Raw genomic sequence first — 20,427 nt, forward strand, 5'->3', positions numbered from 1 at the left:
GATTGATGGATTTCTTATTATTTCATAATACCTGACCAAGAGTAAGTGAGAGTTTTGGTTTTGGAATGTTAAATAAGCAAATAAGCTTGTCATTTCAATGCTAATGCCAATCAAAAGGTGTTTTTTGTCATGTTCAGGGGTAGAAGGAAACCGCACTAGATTCTTATTGGAGGCTAGCAGTTAAACCTTGATGTGAAGCAAGAGAAAGCAGAATCAATTTCTTATTTTTAATTATGAAATTTTTCAAGTACATAGAGACAGTAGCATAAGAAACCCTAACGTGTCTATCACCCAACTTCAATAATTATCAATATTTGCTGATCTTATTTCATATATTAACCCCACATCTGTCTGGAGTATTTTAAAGCAAACTTCAGACATCACTTTATCACCGTAGATATTTCAGTATCACATCTAACAAAATTAACAATAATTTCTTATTAGTATGTACTATTCAGCCCATTTTCAAAGTCTGCTTGTTAGATTTTTTTTTTTTAATCAGAATCCATACAGGGTATTTTATTATGTCTCTTAAGTTTCTAGGTTTTTTCTTGTTAGCTTTATTGAGATATAATTCATACACCATAAGAGCCCTCACTTTAAACTGTACAGTTCAGTGGTTGTTAGTATATTCACAAAGTTGTGCATTCATCACCATTATCTAATACCAGAATATTTTCATTACCCTATAAAGAAACTGTATATCAATTAGCATTCACTCCCTATTCCCCTTTTCTACCAATTCCTGACAACTACTAATCTACTTTCTGTTTCTATAGATTTGCCTATTCTGAACATTTCATATAAACAGAATCATTAAATATGGGGCCTTTTGTGTCAGACTTCTTTCACTCAACATAATGTTTTCAAGATTCATCCATGTTGTGGCATGTATCAGTACTTCTTTCTTTTTTATTGCTAGGTTAATAGTCCATTGTACATACTATATTTTATTTATCCATCAGTTAATGAACATTTGGGTTGTTTCTACTTTGGGGCTATTATAAGTAAAGTTGCTGTGAACATTCATGTATGAGTTTTATGTAGACATAGGTTTTCATTTCTCTTGGTTATATACCTAAGAGTGGAATTGCTAGGTCATATGGTGACTATGGCTTAACCTTTTGTGGTCATATGGTTTAACCTTTTGAAAGACTTTCAGACTGTATTCCAAAGCATTTGTACCATTTTACATTCTGAGCAACAATGCACGAGGGTTCCAGTTTCTCCACATTCTTGTGAACACCTGCTTTCCTTTTTAATTTTTTTATTGTATCCATCCTAGTGAATGTGAAGTGGTTTCTCATTGTGGTTTTCATTTACATTTTCCTCATGAGTTTTTTTTCATATACTTATTAGCCATTTGTATTTCTTTGCAGAAATGTCTATTGAAATCCTTTGCTAATTCTTTTTTACTGGGTTACAGTAAGTCTCCTACATACAAACGAGTTCCACTCTGAGAGTGTGTTCATAAGTCCAATTTGTCTGTTAAGTCCAGCAAAGTTAGCCCAGGTATCCAACTAACACAATTGGCTATATAGTACTATACTGTAATAACTTTATAATACATTTCACACATTAATACATAAACAAACACAAAAAATAAATAAAACATTTTTAATCTTACAGTACAGTAATCTTACAGACATGTGAACTAACTTACATGACCAGACATGGGAACACACGTTCCCATCTTTGAAAGTTCGTAACTTGAAGGTTCGTATGTAGGGGACTTACTGTATTTGTCTTTCATTGTTGAATTATAAGAGTTCTTTATATATTCTGGATACTGGATCCGATTTGCATTTTTTCTTCCCATTCTGTGAGTTGTCTTTTTACTTCCTTAACGATGTCCTTTGAAGTGCAAATGTTTTTAATTTTAGTGAAGTCCAGTTTATTTTTTCTGTTGTTGTTTTTGCTTTTGGTGTCATCTAAGAAACTGTTCAGTCATATTATATAATCCTTTTTATATGTTGCTAGAGTTGGTTTGCAAGTATTTTGTTGAGGGCTTTGCATCTATATGAACAAGAGATATTGATCTGTAGTTAATAAGAGATACCTATCTATAGTTTTCTTATGATGTCTTTGTCTGATTTTGGTCTCAAAGTAATGTTAGTCTCATAGAATGTGTTGGGAAATGTTTCCATTTCCTCTGTTTTTTTGGAATTGTTTGTGAAGAATTGGCATTAATTCCTTAAATGTTTGGTGAATTTCAATAGTGGAGCCATCTGGTTTGGGCCTCTCTATGGGATGTGTTTTTTATTATAAATTTAATATCTTCACTTATTATAGTTCTATTCAGATTTTCTGTTTCTTCTTGAGTCAGTTTTGGTAGTTTAATCTTTCTTAGAAATTGTCCTTTTCATCTAGGTTGTCTAATATGTCGGCATACAGTTGCCCATAGTATTCCCTTATAATCCTTTTTGTTTCTATAGGGTGAATAGTAATGTCTCCTCTTCATTTCTGATTTTAGTAATTTGAGTCTTCTCTCCTTTTCTATTGGTCAGAACTAAATATTTGTCAGTATTGTTGCTCTTTTCAAAGAGCCAACTTTGGGATTCATTGATTTCTCTCAAAAGTTTTATTTGCTGTTGATTTCTGCTCTGATCTTTATTATTCCTTTCTGCTGGGGGCTTTCTGCTGATAAATGTATTTATTGGTTTCCCTTGAGAAAGCCATTTGTGAAATCATGGAATTATGACATGCTAGAGCTGGAAGAGCTAGGTCAGTGCTTCACAAACTTTAATGCATATACAGATTGCTTTCGGTTATTGTTGAAGTGCGGAATCTGATTCAGTAGTACCATTGGAGCCCAAATTTTCCCATTTCTAAAAGGTTCCAGGTGATGCCAGTGTTGATGTTTCAGGACCACACTTGGAGTGGCAAGGATCTAGTTCATTTGGCATCAGAGTCGTTGGTTGGGTTTTCCAAACCATGTTGTTTCTCCCCATTCCAGGTATATTAATGTGCCCCCTGCTTGAGAATTAGTGCTGCAATTAGTCATTATACAGGCGTATGATGTCTTTATCAAAAAAAAAAAAAAATTACTGAACAAGTAAGTTTACAGCTGAGGAAATTGAGGCCCCAAAGTAATAAGCTAATTAGCACAAATGATTCATATCAAACAGATTAAGAGTAATGGGTGGATATAATCTTTCTGATGATAAGGCTTTATTTTAGCAAAGCATATCTTTGATTATGCTGTTAGTAAGAAAAGGTAGCAATCAGGATAAATAAATTTGTGGTTAAATTTTCTTGAGTAACTCCTTTAACAGATTTCAACCCAGAGAAAATATTATTTAAGCGAATTTCCTCTTTATTATTCTTGAGAAGAAGCTTATATGATATCTGAAATGACATTAAGGAGAATAGATAAATACAGGTATAGATACATAGATAATCTAAGGTCCTAAGACTTTATTGATTATTTTAAATGAGGATTGAATAAAAGTTCATAATTCTTTTGTACAAATAAGTATCATCAGACTAGGTAAATGGTGTTTTACTACCAGAGCTTTATTGTACTTTCAGTAATTTCTTTCACTATCAGGGACAACTCATTTTGTGCTTAATTTTATACTCTAAGAACTCATAGCAAAAGTTCAAAATAGATTTATTTAGGAATTATTGGTTTTCAGTCATTCTGAACATCAAGTAAACTTTCCTTTTGATAACTTTGTTAGTTCGTCAATTTAAATCTCATATTAATGCTTTTAGTTATCACTGGGAAATTTCTATATGACAACTGTTTTGTTTCACATTTAAGATAAAAGTTACTGTTGTGCTACCTATGAATTATTCCCACTTTACCAAGAATTGGGTATGATGTAACATACTTAATATTAACACAATGTTAAAGATAACTTATTTTTCCTTCAATTATTCATAAAACATTTCAATATTTCTCTATAAGGAGATGAAATAGGGTCTTGGTTAGATGATTGGTTTGCAGAACAGTATGACTCACTGTCACTCTTAGCTATGTGACTTTGGGTCCATTTTTGTCATCACTATTGACTAGATGAGCTATATGAGTCTGTAAAGCTCATTAAAATTTCCTCATATGGAAATTAGCAGCCTTAAAGAGGTGTAATGAAGACACATACGCTCTTAAAAGGACTTTGATTTGAATACCAATTTAGTTTATTATAACTACAATCATTTCTGCATGGATTCTTTCTTTCTTTTTTTTTTTCAGGCTTTGGGAAGTTTATTCCATCATTCAATGGTTTTACATTCTTTTATACACATTTATGAAATGCATTTTTTGTTTACAATAAACTGCATATATTTAGAGTGTACAATTTGGTATCCCAATTTCCCAATTCATTCCCCCCCAACCCTCCCCACTTTCCCCACTTGGTGTCCATATGTTTGTTCTCTACATCTGTGTCTCTATTTCTGCCTTGCAGACCGGTTGATCTGTACCATTTTTCTATAGTCCACATATATGTGTTAATATGTGGTATTTGGTTTTCTCTTTCTGACTCACTTCACTCTCTACATGGTTTCTTTAGTCCACTTCTGCGGTGTTTTCTGCCAAGGTGATTTGCACCACTGTCCAAATCTAGAAACAGTCAAATAGTCACCAAAACTAGAAACATAGAAGTTGCTCTCCATTTTTTCTCCTTCTTCCCTCAATCCAAGTGGTCATCAAGTCCTAAAATTCTCACATTCTATCCCTAGAATGTCTGTCAAAGCTAACTTCCTCTTCTCCACAAGCACCCACTGCTCTAGTTCCATCCCATATTATAATTTCCCTCCTCAGCTTTTGTCGTAAACCCTTATTTGCTCGTCAGCTATGAGTTTTTATTCCCTTCTGATCCATCTTCCACAAGGCTGCTAGAATGGCTTCTCTAAAATTCAAATCAGTGGCATTACACCTCACATCAAAATCTTCATTGACTTTAAGGTAAAATTAGTATTCCTTAAACAAGGTCCTTAGCAATCATTCCCTTACCTCCTATTTCCTTTGTGTTATCTCACAAGTCTTACTCATATGTATCATAAACTTACGACTTGTTTTGGTTTTATTTTCCTTAGTATGCCATGTTCTTTCATATTTCTGTAGCTTTACCCAAGCTGTCCTTCCATCCTACTCCCTTCACAGCTTTATTTGTAACCCTTCCTTTCCTAACTAATTTCTGTTTGTCCTTTAAGATTGAACTCAAAAGTCTCATCTTCTATATTTAGCACCTCATGATTTCTATATATTAATTTTTTATTCTGCTACCTCTGTGAATTATTATGTTTTTGTAAAAAATTTAGTTTACTTTGATTTTTCTGGGTGTAAAATCAGATCATATGAGACCAGTAATATATGATCCACACTTTTACACTTTATATGTCTTCAATTTCTTTTTCTTCTCTAATTGCATCGGTCTGCCACCCTCAGTACAGTGTTAAGTAATAGCCGGGGTAATGGATATCTCTTAAACTTTTCTGCAGAATATATTCAATGGCAGAGGAAATTGTATCGAACTCACAGCTTGCCTGAAATCCTACATTACTGTCATATCTAGTATCTTAGCCTTAAAAATATGTATAAAATTTACATTTGATTCCAAAGAATGGGTATATATGGCTTAACACAAAAACATTTTATTTGTCCTGAAATAAAATTAATCTTTGTTGAAGATGATATTGTTTATCCTGAAATTTCAAGTATTCTCTGTAAGCTGCCCTGTTTTGTTCTCCAGACATGTGTATAACCCAAGTTTGATAAATAGTAAGCACTTCGATGTTGAGGACTAGGTCTTTTATCTCTGGATTCCCAGCATTAAATACAGTATCTAACACCCAGTAGTTGTTCAAGATTATGGAAAAAATGAATGAATGAATGAACAAAAGTTCAGTTTTGGAAAAATAATGTTAACTGTTAGCATTGTGAAGAATTGAAATTTTAATTATTTTTCTCATAGAAAAAGTATGACTAACAACATTGTAAAAATCATGCACTTTAAAATAATTTTCTGGTGTATATAATAAAACAGAACTTTTTTTTAAAGCTTTTTATAGTTAAAAGTATAAAATATATAGAAAAGATCACATATTATAAGTATTTAGCTCAATGAATTTTCACAAACTCACTAATTTCACAAAACTAACACCATATCAAAAGCAGAACTTTGTTCACTGCAGCATTATTTACAATAGCCAGGACATGGAAGCAACCTAAATGCTCATCAAGAGATGAATGGACAAAGATGATATAGCACATATATACAATGGAATATTATGCAGCCATAAAAAGGAATTAAATTGAGTTATTTGTAGTGAGGTGGATGGACCTAGACTCTGTCATACAGAGTGAAGTAAGCCAGAAAGAGAAAATCAAATACCGTATGCTAACTCACATATATGGAATCTAAAAAAATGGTACTAATGAACCTGGTGATGGGGCAAGAATAAGATGCAGTTGTAGAGAATGGACTTGAGGACACGGGGTGTGGGATGAGGGGCGAAGGGGAAGCTGGGACAAAGCAAAGAATACACTACCAAATGTAAAACAGATATCTAGTAGGAAACTGCTGCATAAAACAAGGAGATCAACTTGATGATGGGTGATGACTTAGAGGGATGGGATAGGGAGGATAGGAGGGAGTCACAGGAGGGAGGGGATATGGGGATATATGTATAAATACAGATGATTCACTTTGTTGTATAGCAAAAGGCACAACAATGTAAAGCAATTATATTCCAATAAAGAGCTTTAAAAAAAAAAAAGCAGAGCTTTACCTGCCCCTGAGAAGTCCCTCCATGCTTTCTTTTGGTCATTACAGCCTTTTTTTAACAGCATACAGGGAATTCCCTGGTGGTCCAGTGGTTAGGATTCCATGCTTCCACTGCAGGGGGCATGGTTTTGATCCTGGGTCAGGGAACTAACATCCCGCAAGCCGCATGGTGTGGCCAAAAAAAAAAAAAAAAACCAACCAAACAAACAAACAGCATGCATTAGTTCCACAAAATCTTTTTTCCCCCCCCTGTGCCTCGCCACTTCCAGGATCTTTGTTCCCTGACCAGGGATTAAACCTGGCCCTAGCAGTGAAAGTGCAAGTCCTAACCATTGGATCGCCAGGGAATTATCCACAAAATCGTTTTATACTTGAGTACAATTCGAAGACAAGTAATAAATTGATTGAGTAGAGAATTTCTCATACAAATCAAGCTAATGATTAGTATTCATTATTAGTAGCCAACATTATAAAATGGGTAGAAATTTTTAAGTACTAATTATGTTCAGTAGTTTAATTTAGTACCAACCAGGAAACAAATTTATTTGTAATGACCATACTCTTATATACTAATCAACACAAAAATGTTGATAATAATAAGCATATATAATCATTTAACTTTTGCATTAATTAAACAATTAATAGTGAACAATAAATTCTTTTGGGCTCTTAAGTCTAGTTGTCAAATTACCCTGATTTTTGTTTGACTTTTTTTCATGTGTTTAAAGTAGTAGTTCTCCACAGGTAGGAGATGTCTCTCAGGGGACAGACAGCAGTATCTGGAGATACTTGGGGTTGTCGTGAGTAGAGGGTGCTACTGACACCTAGTGGGTAAAGGCCTGGGTCGCTGCTAAATTTAATTCACAGAACAGCCCCCCACAAAAGAGAATTATCTGGCTCAAAGTATTAGTAATGCCAAGGTTGAGAGTAATATTTTCTAAAGAATGGATGGTTATTTATGTTTGATGCAGGTTAGTTCAAATAGGTTATATCATCATACCAATGGAGTCTAAGGTATCAGGAATTTAATTTCCCTAGGCACTAGTTCACCTTTTTGTAGTTTATGCATCCCAGACATTAACAAGATGTCCTAAACATTTCTGCTACTGATTACAAGAAGGATGGGATGAGGCAATGTAGAAGAGCTGGTACCACCACTTCTGCAAAAATGCCTCAAAGCGTCATGTTTTGTACACATTCCAAATCCAACTCCCACGTGACTAGTTCTCATTAGATTGGGATTAAGTTATGTACTTTGACTAGGAGCATTGTTTAATTTTGTTATTAGCTCCCTGAATTATTGGTCAACAGACCTGAGGCAGAGGGAGTGGTACCTTATGGACCGCCAGCTAATCCAACTACAGCCACATTTTCTTGTATTAGATGGGAAATCCAGTAGCTCACCACAAACATTCATGCATACCCACATGCCCCTACCCTACTCCTTTCTCCCAGGGATTATGGAAGGTCAGAAACAGTACACTGCATGTAAATGCTGGTAATAATGTTTGGAAATTAATATCTGACAAAGTTGTTCTTCATGGCAGTTTGTCAGGGGGTAGTTTTTTGTGTATTTCAGTGTCCCTTGTGAGTTTATTCCATTCTTGACAGTTGACCTACAGTGAACAGAGAGAGGCAGATTTGAGGCGTGGCCCTAAAACATTTGCTGGTGTGCAAGAAAGAATTAGTGGCAACATACACCAATTCTGACTTTCCTCATAAAATATCCTCTAAAAATATTACCTCAGAGAGCACTGCAACAAATCAAGATTTGTATAGTGGGGGTTGTAAACCTACAGGTCCTTAAACTTAATGGAGAAGAAGATGTGCTTAGAATTTGATTATTTGATTCTGCTTCATTTAACTGTGAAAGCATATATAATGGAAAACATTGTGTGAAGAAAATTACTTGGGACAATTTGAATGAAATAATCTCTGCTTTGTGCTGTAGCGTGTTTCTATTATGGGAGCATGGCCTTTATTAGTACTACTTTTAGTCCTCCTAAAAAAGGTAAAGTATTTCATAGCTCTCTAGGCCTTTTTCAACTCGTATAGAAATTGAACATATTTAACTTTTGGGAGGATGCATGTATCGTAGTGGAAAGAGCATTCATTAGCTTTCATGTTATATCCAAGTCCACATTCTGCCACTTAGGAACTGTTTGGCCTTGAACCTCTAGACCATTACAGGCCTGCTTTACCACCTGAAAAGGGGGCAGCACTTAAATGATAGAGTCACAAGAATTAAATAAGGTAGTCATGTGAAAGAATGGTCGTCAGGAGGGAAAGGTACACATTATTTGGAGTCACTGATGCATTTGTAGGTGGATGATAGTGGTTGGGAGCACAGGAGCACAGGGTTTGGAGTCAGAGAGACAGAGTGTAGACTGGCTCTGTGCCTGGGGTCAGCACCTTTATTCTCTAAGCCTCATTTTCCTTCTTTGTAAGTTGGCACTCCTGGTATAACTGTCTCCTAACATGCAGGAAGGAGGGACTGAGGTCATAATTGTAAGAACCCACAGTACCAGGCACAGGGTACACACTAATAAACAAAGGTAGTGAGCGTCTAGATTGTTCTGACTTTTGTCCGGTAAAATGTGATACTTAGTCCCTTTCCTCAGATAGTTTATTTGGTTGGTGAGACCCACATGCTCTGTGTTAAGTCTTAAAATATTTGGGAGTTAAGTTCTAATACTGCATTATACTAATAATGTTAAATTATTTTTAATTCATTTAGTACTGTTTAGTTTAAATAATAATGCTAAGTAGTATAAATACTAATAATGCAAATAGCGTATTTGGAACAAGGTTTAAGCACTTTATCCTTTTTTTCTATATTGGCATTTTTTTTAAAAATAAATTTATTTATTTATTTATTGGCTTCATTGCATCTTCGTTGCTGCACATGGGCTTTCTATAGTTGTGGCAAGTGGGGGCTACTCTTCATTGTGGTGTGCAGGCTCCTCATTGTGGTGGCTTCTTGATGCGGAGCACGGGCTCTAGGCGCGTGGGCTTCAGTAGTTGTGGCATACAGCCTCAATAGTTGTGGCACACGGGCTTAGTTGCTCCACAGTATGTGGGATCTTCCTGGAGCAGGGATCGAACCCGTGTCCCCTGCATTGGCAGGCAGATTCTTAACCACTGCGCCACCTAGGAAGTCCCAGCTTTATTTTTTAGAGTGCTTCACAAGCTGTAGAAAATGAGTGGGGCAGGGCAAGGATGGAAGCAGCCCATGTGAAGACTGTGCCGTACTGAGCTGTGACGGGCCCAGGTTAGAGTGGTGGCAGAGATGGTGGTGAGAATATTAAAAGATTGTACTCAAGGCTCAAAATTTTATAAAATAAATACATTTCTTACTGTTTCACCAAGAATATTCCTAAGGGAGATTGGCATCTTTTTTTTTTTTAATAGCAGAGCACAAGAATACAACAACTAATAGTATACTTTGGTGCCACTGCCTTGATTCTTACCAAGACACCAACAGTCTTACCCACTATTGCTTTTACTCCATCAATGCAAATGTCAACACAGTGAACTTATACTGAATTTTTTAATGCACTATTTCCAGTAACCAGGCTTCATCCTTCCCCCCTTTGGCTGCAGATCCTAATTATCTCATGGCTAACGAACGCATGAACCTGATGAACATGGCCAAGCTGAGTATCAAGGGCTTGATTGAATCTGCTCTGAACCTGGGGAGAACTCTGGACTCTGACTACGCACCTCTCCAGCAGTTCTTTGTAGTGATGGAGCACTGCCTGAAACATGGCTTGAAAGGTAGACCATGGGCTCAAAATGCAAGTGTGCATGCATCTGTGCTCCAGAAGAGAAGCATTTCTGGTGGAGCCAAAGAATAAGAGGCTTGAATTAATATTAATCCGTTGGAATACAACCTATGTGGGTACAGAGATATGGTTGATTTAAAGGAGGGCTTAAAAAATACAGATTCTTAAAAGCTAGAGCTGGAAATGCTGTTACAAGTGTCTAATTCAAGATGGCAGTGTGTTTCACAGGTGGATATAGATCTACAATGGGACGTGACCTGCCCAAGATCACACAGGGAGTTGGGGGCAGAGCAAGTGCTAGAACTCTGGTCTCCAGACTCTTGCTTCAGTGTTCTTCCCACTTAACCCATAAGCTTTTGAGGACAGGACCTGGTCTTGTTCACCTTGGCTTCTTTTCCTCCTCCTGCTGCAATCTTTTATAACCTGTTCTTGGATTACATATTCTTTTCCACTGGACTGTTTTGTTCACTAATACCACACGACTTTAAGTATATTTTTAAAATATTTTATTGTTATTATATGGCTAGTCCATAAATTCTTCCTGAAAGAGGAAGGACTGAGTCTTGGAAAGTAGGGGATTTTTTGTTTTTATGAAGTGTTATCTATTCTGAAAGCATGAATAATTTTAGAACTGTCTGATAATCTGGTATTAATTCCCTGAAAAGCACACTGAATAGATGGGAGAGGGTATATGTGTGTTGAGGGTGTGTTAATGTTGTGAAAAATATTAAAATATTGCTTTGTTTTTATCGCCTTAGCTAAGAAAACTTTTCTTGGACAAAATAAATCCTTCTGGGGGCCTCTAGAACTGGTAGAAAAGCTTGTTCCAGAAGCTGCAGAGATAACAGCAAGTGTTAAAGATCTTCCAGGACTTAAGTAAGTTTAAGGTTCAATTCTTTATGTCAGGGAAAACATTCTTCTTAACTACCTCTTTTAGAAGTGAGCCTAAAGACAGTGATGGTCATAATAATTTATTTCATAACAACCCAAAGTGCATGCTGTTTTTATGAATAGGCAGTGTTACCAGAGAACTGGAAATGTAGCATACTGAGAAGTGTGAGGGTTAATTATTATTAATCTAAAAAAGGTGGTCCTCATGTTAAAATACCAACATTCTCTTATTTTTTTAAAGTACTTGTGGGTATCAGCTAGTGAGTCTCAAGAAATTTAGATCTAGGGAGGTGGCATGTTGGACTTAAGACAAACAATGTGTTTGATGAGAAACAAGATTAAAACAGTTGTCAGGTGAACCTTGGGAACTGACACCCGGAACCTGCCTTGGAACTTAAAAAAGAGTAGTGATCACCTTCCCAAATTAGATTGGTCTAATTTTAATCAAGTAGAGGTCTAAGTGGCCTGTGTTCTCATTATTGTTATTTGGGTATTTACATGATCCACACTAAATTTATGAGGATTTACCAAAACTAATCTGATGGGACATTTTCAGTTTGGCCTCCCAGAAGTCTTATATTCAAATTGTAGTCTCATTCACTAATTAATTCCTCACAAGAGTATTTGTCGCAAACACACCCCTGGCTTCCACCAGCCCACACAGAACTCCTCACATAGGAATGTGGTGGGAGAGGCTGTGAGGAGCACCTCGTGTGCACATTATACTGGGGGACCATTAGCAAGAGTAAATGAACCTGTCCCACTGTGGCCTCTATCTCTGCCACTTTTAGTTTGTTTCTGTGCTTTTGTAGGACACCAGTAGGCAGAGGAAGAGCCTGGCTTCGTTTGGCATTAATGCAAAAGAAACTTTCAGAGTATATGAAAGCTTTGATCAATAAGAAGGAACTTCTCAGGTATGACTATCTTGTTGAACTTTCTTCTTTTCTTGCTATGTTCCATATCATATGAGGTTGAAGCACATAAATTTATCTTTTTTATGGATCAGAAACATTTGATTCATGACAATTTTTCATGTAGTTCAGTAATACCTTCTTCCACATCACAGACACACATGCTCAAGAATAGATGTTTTCATATCGTGTTCGCACTGTCTCTGTGGCATATGTATGGTCCTTTGCAGGACAGGTTGAAACTCAACACCTCCAGAAAACAGGAAAGGCTTTTTACGCTTTAGCGTATACCCACGCTAAGACAGGAAATTGACATGTAACATTAAATTCAGATATAGCATATGAAATAGATAACTAGTGAGGACCTGCTGTATAGCACAGGGAACTCTACTCAGTGCCCTGTGGTGACCTGGATGGGAGGGAAATCCAAAAGGGAGGGGATGTATGTATGCATATAGCTGGTTCACTTCACTGTGCAGCAGGAGCTAGCACAACATTGTAAAGCAACTATACCCAAACAAACAAACAAACAAACAAATAAATAAATAACTTTTTTTTAAAAGCAAAAAAAAAATTCAAATACAGCACACAAAAAAATGTCCAGTTTGGTCATAGGTAAAAATGGGAAAGAGAAAATAATAAAACTTTTAGAAGAAACATAAAGTAGACAAAAACAGGACACAAAATGTTCTACCTATAAAGGAAAAAATGGATAAACTGGTTACATTAAAATGAAGAACTTCTGTTCATCAAAAGACACTCTTGAGGTTAAGTGTGAGAGGTAACCCATAACTCTAAAGGAGATATTCGTCATACATAGTACATACATTCAACTAATGATGCATATTCAGGGTATATAAAGAACTCCTTCAATCCAAAAAGAAAAAGGCAGAGGAGCAAATATAAAAATGGATAAAGGACTTGAAAAAACATTTCACAAAAGAAGAAATTGAAATGGCCAGTAAACATATTAAAAGAAACCTAACTTCACTGGCCATGTTGTAAATTCAAGTTAAAACAAGAGTGTGATAACCTCACACAACCACCAGAGCGGCTAAAATGAAAAAGACAGATAATGGCAAGTGTTGGTAAGGATGTGAAGTAACTTTAATGTCCTGCTGATCAGTTAATGGATATAGAAACTTAAGAATACTGTTTGTCATCCTTTATTAAAGCTGATCATGAGCATTCCTTGTGACCAAGGATTTCACATCTAGTTATTATATCCAATAAAAAATGCATGGTTATGTTCAACAAAAGACATGAACAAGAATGTTCATAGTTATTACAGTGTTTGTGCCAGCCCCAAACATTTGTAATAGACCCCAAGTATCTGTTCACCGTAGAATGGGTAAGTAAATTATGGTATACTCATGCAATGAAATACCATATAGCAACTATCCACAGCCATATGGATTAATCTCACAAGTGCAACGTTGGGCAAATGAAACCAGACATGAAAAATACATTCCGTAATATTCCATTTATATAAAGTTTAGAAGCATGCACAATTTAACTTTCATGATAGAAGTCAGGAAACAGCTACCATTGGCAGGGTGGGGGTAGTAAATGGGGAGTAGAAGGGAGCATAAGGTGGCTTTGGAAGCTCTGATAAGGTCCTGTTTCTTAACATGGTGCTGGTTACATAGGTGTGTTCTTTTTTATGAAAACGCATTCTGCTGTATTGTATGATTTGTGTACTTTGCTGTATACACTTTATAGGTCATTAATATTTAGTAAAAGAAATTCAAATATAGCAGATTGTCTCTGAGAAGTATTCTAAGAAGAATGAGTAACCGAGAATTTAGAGACATGGCTGAATTTTTCAAGAGCCTAGTTTTTACCAAAAATTGCACTGCAGATCCTAATGTGGAGCATTGTTTTATGCCACTGATTGCTGTTTTCTTGCCTAAGAAAATTAAACAAATCAGGAGAAAGAGAAACAGGAACCACTCAAGAGAGCTTATTTATTTCCACAAAAGGCTCAACTTCCCAAGGATCAAGCCTTAAAATGGTGTAGGGTCTAGTGTTCAAGCTGTAGGCGGCTACAAAATTATATGATTCAGTTGGGGTCTGAAGAATTAGCTCTTTATCCAGCAGAGCACCAGAATAAATGGGTTCAGTCTTATGAACTAGACAGAGCACTTTTTTTTAGAACTTTTATTGAGATATAATTGACATACAAAAAACTACATGTATTTAAAGTATACAATTTGATTTTTTTTTCTTATTAGTAAGACAGAACACTTTTTTATACATATTTTCATTCACTTTGACTCAGCACTTTCATACCCTAGGTATGTCCAACAGAAATGCATATGTATATGTATGAAAACCCATGTGCAGTAGCATTCAGAAAAACACTGCAACCTGCACAACTGAAACAGCAATAGAATGAATCCATTGTGGTATATCCCTACTGTAGAACACTGTCCAGCAGTGAAAGCAAATGAACTGCTATTGCATACAACAGTACAGTATATGCATTGCTTAATCACTTTGCTGTACACCTGAAACTAACCTAACATTGTAAATCAACTATACTCCAATATAAAATAAAAAAATTTTAATATATATTAAATTAAATTAAAAAATTAAAATAAAGTAGATCGGAAAAAAGGCAATTTAAAAAAAACCAAGCTAATCGGTTTTTTTAACATGCATAAAAGATTGAAAGATTATCCCCTAGTGCGTTGCAAATACGGGTATATGGCAAAAGCATGAATACTCACTTCAGTGAAAATACCATTCTGATCACTTTTCTTTCAGCTGGACTGTCTGTTACCTGAGTCTGTTCATGTACCTATTATCGAAAATAAAGTATCCAAGTTTAATCCTGTTTTTACTTTTTTGCTGTTGTTATAGATGACCATATTTAACCACGAGGCAAGTGCTTTTCTCCTTGTCTCATGGTTCCATCATTGGATTCTTGAGGTTTTATTACAGTAGAGCGTTCCATGAATTTCTCTTACAGTGAATTCTATGAACCCAATGCCCTCATGATGGAAGAAGAGGGAGCCATAATTGCTGGTCTTTTGGTGGGTCTAAATGTCATTGATGCCAATTTCTGTATGAAAGGAGAAGATTTGGACTCTCAGGTATGACAAACATACTTGGTTACCTAGTGTGTCACTCTGAGTTCTGTTATCTCAGAATTTGGATCGATCAGATTATACCAACCAAATTAGGGGAAATTCTATGAGTCATAAATAGAACTTTATTTTTGATGTGAATATAAAAAATTTGTTTTTTTTTCTTCCAACTTGGCTCTTTTATGCCTAATGAATGTTTTTCAAATTCTTGTCTTAATTGTGATCCCCGTTAAAAATATTTTGTGCAGGCTAAAATATATATATATATTATATATATATACGCTATGTGGTTCAGCGGCAAACGTGTGTGTGTGTGTGTGTGTATAAAATATATGTGCACACACATATAGGCCAAAGTATATACACAAGGGTTCAGTAGCAGAATATTTTAAATAAGCAAAAGGGAAAGAAATATTAAACCTTAAGTTTATATTAAGTATTCTGTTGACTTTCTTAGTAATATCCCACTAAATCTTGATTCTTTACTTACAACCCTTGTCAATTCTTGATTATAATAAAACATTACATTTTTATTAAAAATTTCTCATAATTGTCATGACAATTACTGTCAATATTTTGAGTGCCTAAAAAGACACATTGTGTTATGCCTTGGGAAAAGTATCTAATTTTATATTAAATTCTGAAAATTCTCTCTATAGGTTGGAGTTATAGATTTTTCAATGTATCTCAAGGATGGGAACAGCAGTAAAGGTAGTGAAGGGTATGTACAAAAAAAATTAGTTTTCTTTTTTCCTTAATGTTCTTTGATAGTATTTAAAGTTTACCACTGTACTGCTTTAACAGATGTGCTGAAAGAATTTCAGATGGAAATTCTTTAATGAAATCTTGTCAAAAATATCTGACTATTGTGCCTGCTAAACCCTAAAAGGGATTTTAGTTAAGTAGATTTTCCTACTCTGTGGTTCAGGGACAAACAAAAATTTTTATAAAAGGAATCCAGTGCTCCATCTCTTAAAAGTAGTGTTTGGAAACATGGTCTTCTTGACCAGAATTATTGCATTGTTAGTTTGCTTGAAATTTGCATTATTACATGTGAATCATGGGATTATGTAAAATGCTAATATTAGGAGAAGCTGAGAATATGGGAACTGGGTACTACTTTTACAATTTCTGTAAATCTAAAGTAATTTCAAAATCAAAAGTTTTAAAAATATTCATATGGTACTTGGAAATTTGCGATCAGAAGCTCACCTTATACCCTTTTATAAATTTAGCAGTTGAAAGCATAATTAGTCTGAAATTTTTAACCTTAGGCATTGAGCTAAGATTATATTGCTCATCCTTTAGTTGTCCAGGTATGCAGCCTTGAATTTTGTCTTTCAGTTGAAGTCTGTCTGTTTAACTTTTGCCTATTCTAGATTAGCTGGTCCCAGAAGTGAACCTTCTTTTTCCACACTTAATTTTCTCACGTAATAATAAACACTTTGATCTTTGTGAAAGCCTTTTATACCATTCACTTTGAAGACAAACAGCATCAAAAGCCAAAAATATAGCCTTTGAGAACACTAATTATTTCACCCAAATAAGCTTAATTCAATTCCTATGACAGATGGAAAATTGTTAGTATTAATAACACTAGCAAAACTAAAAAAAGGTCTATCAGTTGTGAAAAGAAAATTTTTATTCTTTAAATGCTTCTGATAGGTTGTACATTATACCTATAACCTAAGTTATTAAGATATATGAGCTACAGCAAGAGTTTTATTAATATGTGGGGGAGGTTTCAATTTTAAACCTCCAAGTCTCTCTTGTTGATATGTCGAGGGCATTATACATAAGCTCTGTCTTCTGGTTCAGTGTGTCTATGCCATAATTTCCTCTCTATGTTTTATGAAAAGATTGGGAGTGGGGCATCTTGGTATATCTAATGTTATTTACTTTTTTTCTATTTTTTATTTTTTCCCCTCAGAGATGGCCAGATTACTGCAATTCTGGATCAGAAGAACTATGTAGAAGAACTCAATAGACATCTGAAGTAAAGACTGAATAAATGCTATTACTTTACTGGGGGTTTTGTGGTAGGGGAAGGGAAGGGTAAACTGATGAGCAGTTAGGATACATTCAGACAGCACTCAACAAATATATATAGAATTACTGCTTGGCGGGCACTGAACTAGACACTGGATATGTGGCATTTAACTGTTTTGGTGAGCTTTAACGAGAGGCAGTATAAAATTAGTATGTAATTAGAACTTTGGTGATTATGTAAATATGCTCAGTTAAAAACTCTTAAATTTGTGACATAGTTGAAATTGGAGGTCGTCTTGGTTCAGTAGATCCACCCACATATTTCAGGACTAAATCTTGTGTAAAGCACTCATTGCTTTAGTACCTTTAGTTTAATCATAACTCGTTGGTCCCTTGCATTTCTCATACATTGGATTGATACTATTAATTTACCTTCTTTCCACCATCACTATCATTAATTTACCAAGTACTCACCAAGTATTTTTCATGACCAGAACATAAAACAATCTCTTCTTTCCTGAGGAGAGCTATCCAAAATTTATTGGTATTCTCAAGTACATTGATGGTCTAAAACCTGTTGAATAACTCAGAAGAATTAATATATCTATTAATTACCTTATTTATAGTTCTCTTATGAAAGATAATCATTTTAATTTAAGTAAGACCTAAATTGTGGCTATACCAGTATCAATATAAATTGTAGTCTTGCTTCCATCTAGAAAACTCAAGAACAATTTAAGTATATTTTCTCTGGGGACCGAGTACTAATAATGAACTAACAGTGGACTGTGGAGATGTTAGCCTAGTAAAGATGTGGATACAGTTGACAATGAAATATAAATATGACACTATTATTTACTCTTTTGGTGCCTCCATTCTTTATCTGTAATTGGGGATACTTAGCACATGTGGTTGTTGAAAGGAGTAAATGAAATAATGTGAGTAAAATTATTTGGAAGAATGTCTGGTGTATGGCAAGCATATCATGATTCATGTAGCCTATTATTATTATATAAGTAAACCTTAAAGTTTACTGTGTAGTGCATAAACTCTTATTTCATCAACAAATGCTTATTAAATACAAACTTCAGTGCCAAGAATGTAGCAGGTAAAACACACATCACCTCGTAAGCTTAGAGCCTACAAGTCTGTCAAGAATTATGGACAGTAAATGATGAATGAAAAGTATAATGAGTACTTTAAAAGAAAGCACAGGATGTTATTCTGTTTCTCAGGAGAGACTGTTATGTTTTTTCTTCTCTTGATAGTGCTACTGTAAACAACCTTCAGGCAAAAGTGGATGCATTAGAAAAATCCAACACTAAACTGACAGAGGAGGTAAGTGTTTTGGAAGTTATTTGATTGACTTACAGAATTTAGTAAAGTGCATTAGTGGAAAATAATTTCTCTGGAACCTTGGAAATAAAGGACTTGACTTTTCAGATAATATCTACTATAGAACTCCTTATTCTGACCAGGAACAGCCAGCTGAATTATCTCAGGGGTCTCAGTTATCCAGTTGGACAGTTGAGGCAAAGAACCTGGGCTGATCAAGTATTTTGGTTTCTTTTGTGTGAATGTTTTGTCTCGGCTAGCCTAGAGTTAATGCTTAGCAGGTAGTGTAATATTCATCATTTATTCATTGAACATTTTGGGTACTATGTGTGTTCCAGAGCTAGACAAAGATTTATTTCTGTCAGGCCTTGATTTGTGTGTGCCAGATTGGCAAGTTCGCGCCTTCACCAGTTTTATTTTCTCCTTTGGTTGATGGGGTAGATAACATAAAGAAAACTGGTCAGAAGACCAGTAATTCCTGTTTACATGTCATGCTGCTTACATGTCATGTGCTTCTGAGCAAGTAAGTCACTTGATCTCCAAGAGGCCCAGTTCCCTCACTGGCAAATTAAAGTGTTTCCCCTTTTAGCTCACAATTACTCTGAAGATCAGATAAGAATATACATTTGAAAACTCTTAGAAAATTCCCTAAAATAAGAATAGAAAAATAACCTCATGTTCTACTCCTGAGTAGTATTTTTTCCCTAACTTATCAAAGGCTAAGCAACATATTTTTCTTCAGTAGCATTGGATGTTTCTGTGAGAAACCTTAAATAAAATTTTTCAGGTGGCAAAGACTTTATCTTCTCTTTTTCAAATTATAACTATCCTGTTACATTATAATTGGTTGAGATACATTTGGTTAAATACAACAACATAGATGGACCTGGAGGGTATTATGCTTAGTGAAATAGGTCTGAGAAAGACAAATACTATATGTTATCTAAATGTGGAGTCTAAAAAATGAAACAAACAAATGAATATAAAACAAAGCAGAGACAGACTCACAGATATAGAGAACAAACTAGAAGTTAACAGTGGGGAGAAGCAAGATAGGCGTAGGGGATTAAGAGGTACACGCTATTATGTATAAAATAAGTAAGCTACAAAGATTATTTGTACAGGGACTTCCTTGGTGGCGCAGTGGTTAAGAATCTGCCTACCAGTTCAGGGGACATCGGTTCGATCCCTTCTCCAGGAAGATCCCACATGCTGTGGAGCAACTCAGCCTGTGGGCCACAACTACTGAGCCTGCACTGTAGAGCCCTCGAGCCACAGCTGCTGAGCCTGTGTGCTGCAACTGCTGAAGCCCACACACCTAGAGGCCATGCTCCACAAGAGAAGCCACCACAGTGAGAAGCTGGTGCACCACAATGAAGAGTAGTCCCTGCTCACCACAACTGGAGAAAGCCCCGTGCAGCAGCGAAGACCCAACGTAGCCACGACCCAAGGCAGCCGCAAATCAATCAATCAGTCAATCAATCAATCAATCTTTAAAAAAAAGGATATATTTTATAGTATAGGGAATATAGCAGATTTTTTATAATAACTTTAAGGTTATAATGTATAAAAGTATATAATCTATATATTTTATATATATGTTTTATATATGTAAAGTATAATCTATAAAAATATTGAGTCATTATATTGTACACCTGAAACTAATATAATATTGTAAATCAGCTATGCT

General features: G+C 35.3%; 1 protein-coding gene across 16 annotated transcripts in view; it reads left to right on the forward strand.

Moving 5' to 3' along the window:
- Positions 1–20,427, forward strand: part of RUFY3 (RUN and FYVE domain containing 3) — an 80,875-nt gene that overhangs the window by 41,680 nt on the left and 18,768 nt on the right. For all 16 annotated transcript variants that reach the window (XR_009052482.1, XR_009052483.1, XR_009052484.1 and 13 more), the window contains 7 exons: positions 10,338–10,511; positions 11,278–11,395; positions 12,223–12,324; positions 15,296–15,419; positions 16,073–16,134; positions 17,344–17,409; positions 18,671–18,740. Coding sequence is in view for 12 of the 16 variants with exons in the window: in XM_057725428.1 (XP_057581411.1) it covers positions 10,338–10,511; positions 11,278–11,395; positions 12,223–12,324; positions 15,296–15,419; positions 16,073–16,134; positions 17,344–17,409; positions 18,671–18,740 (716 nt within the window). In the remaining 4 variants the exon portion in view is untranslated. The remainder of the gene's footprint in view (positions 1–10,337; positions 10,512–11,277; positions 11,396–12,222; positions 12,325–15,295; positions 15,420–16,072; positions 16,135–17,343; positions 17,410–18,670; positions 18,741–20,427) is intronic.

This window comes from Hippopotamus amphibius, chromosome 3, assembly GCF_030028045.1.
Source record: "Hippopotamus amphibius kiboko isolate mHipAmp2 chromosome 3, mHipAmp2.hap2, whole genome shotgun sequence".
Classification (NCBI taxonomy): Eukaryota; Metazoa; Chordata; class Mammalia; order Artiodactyla; family Hippopotamidae; genus Hippopotamus; species Hippopotamus amphibius.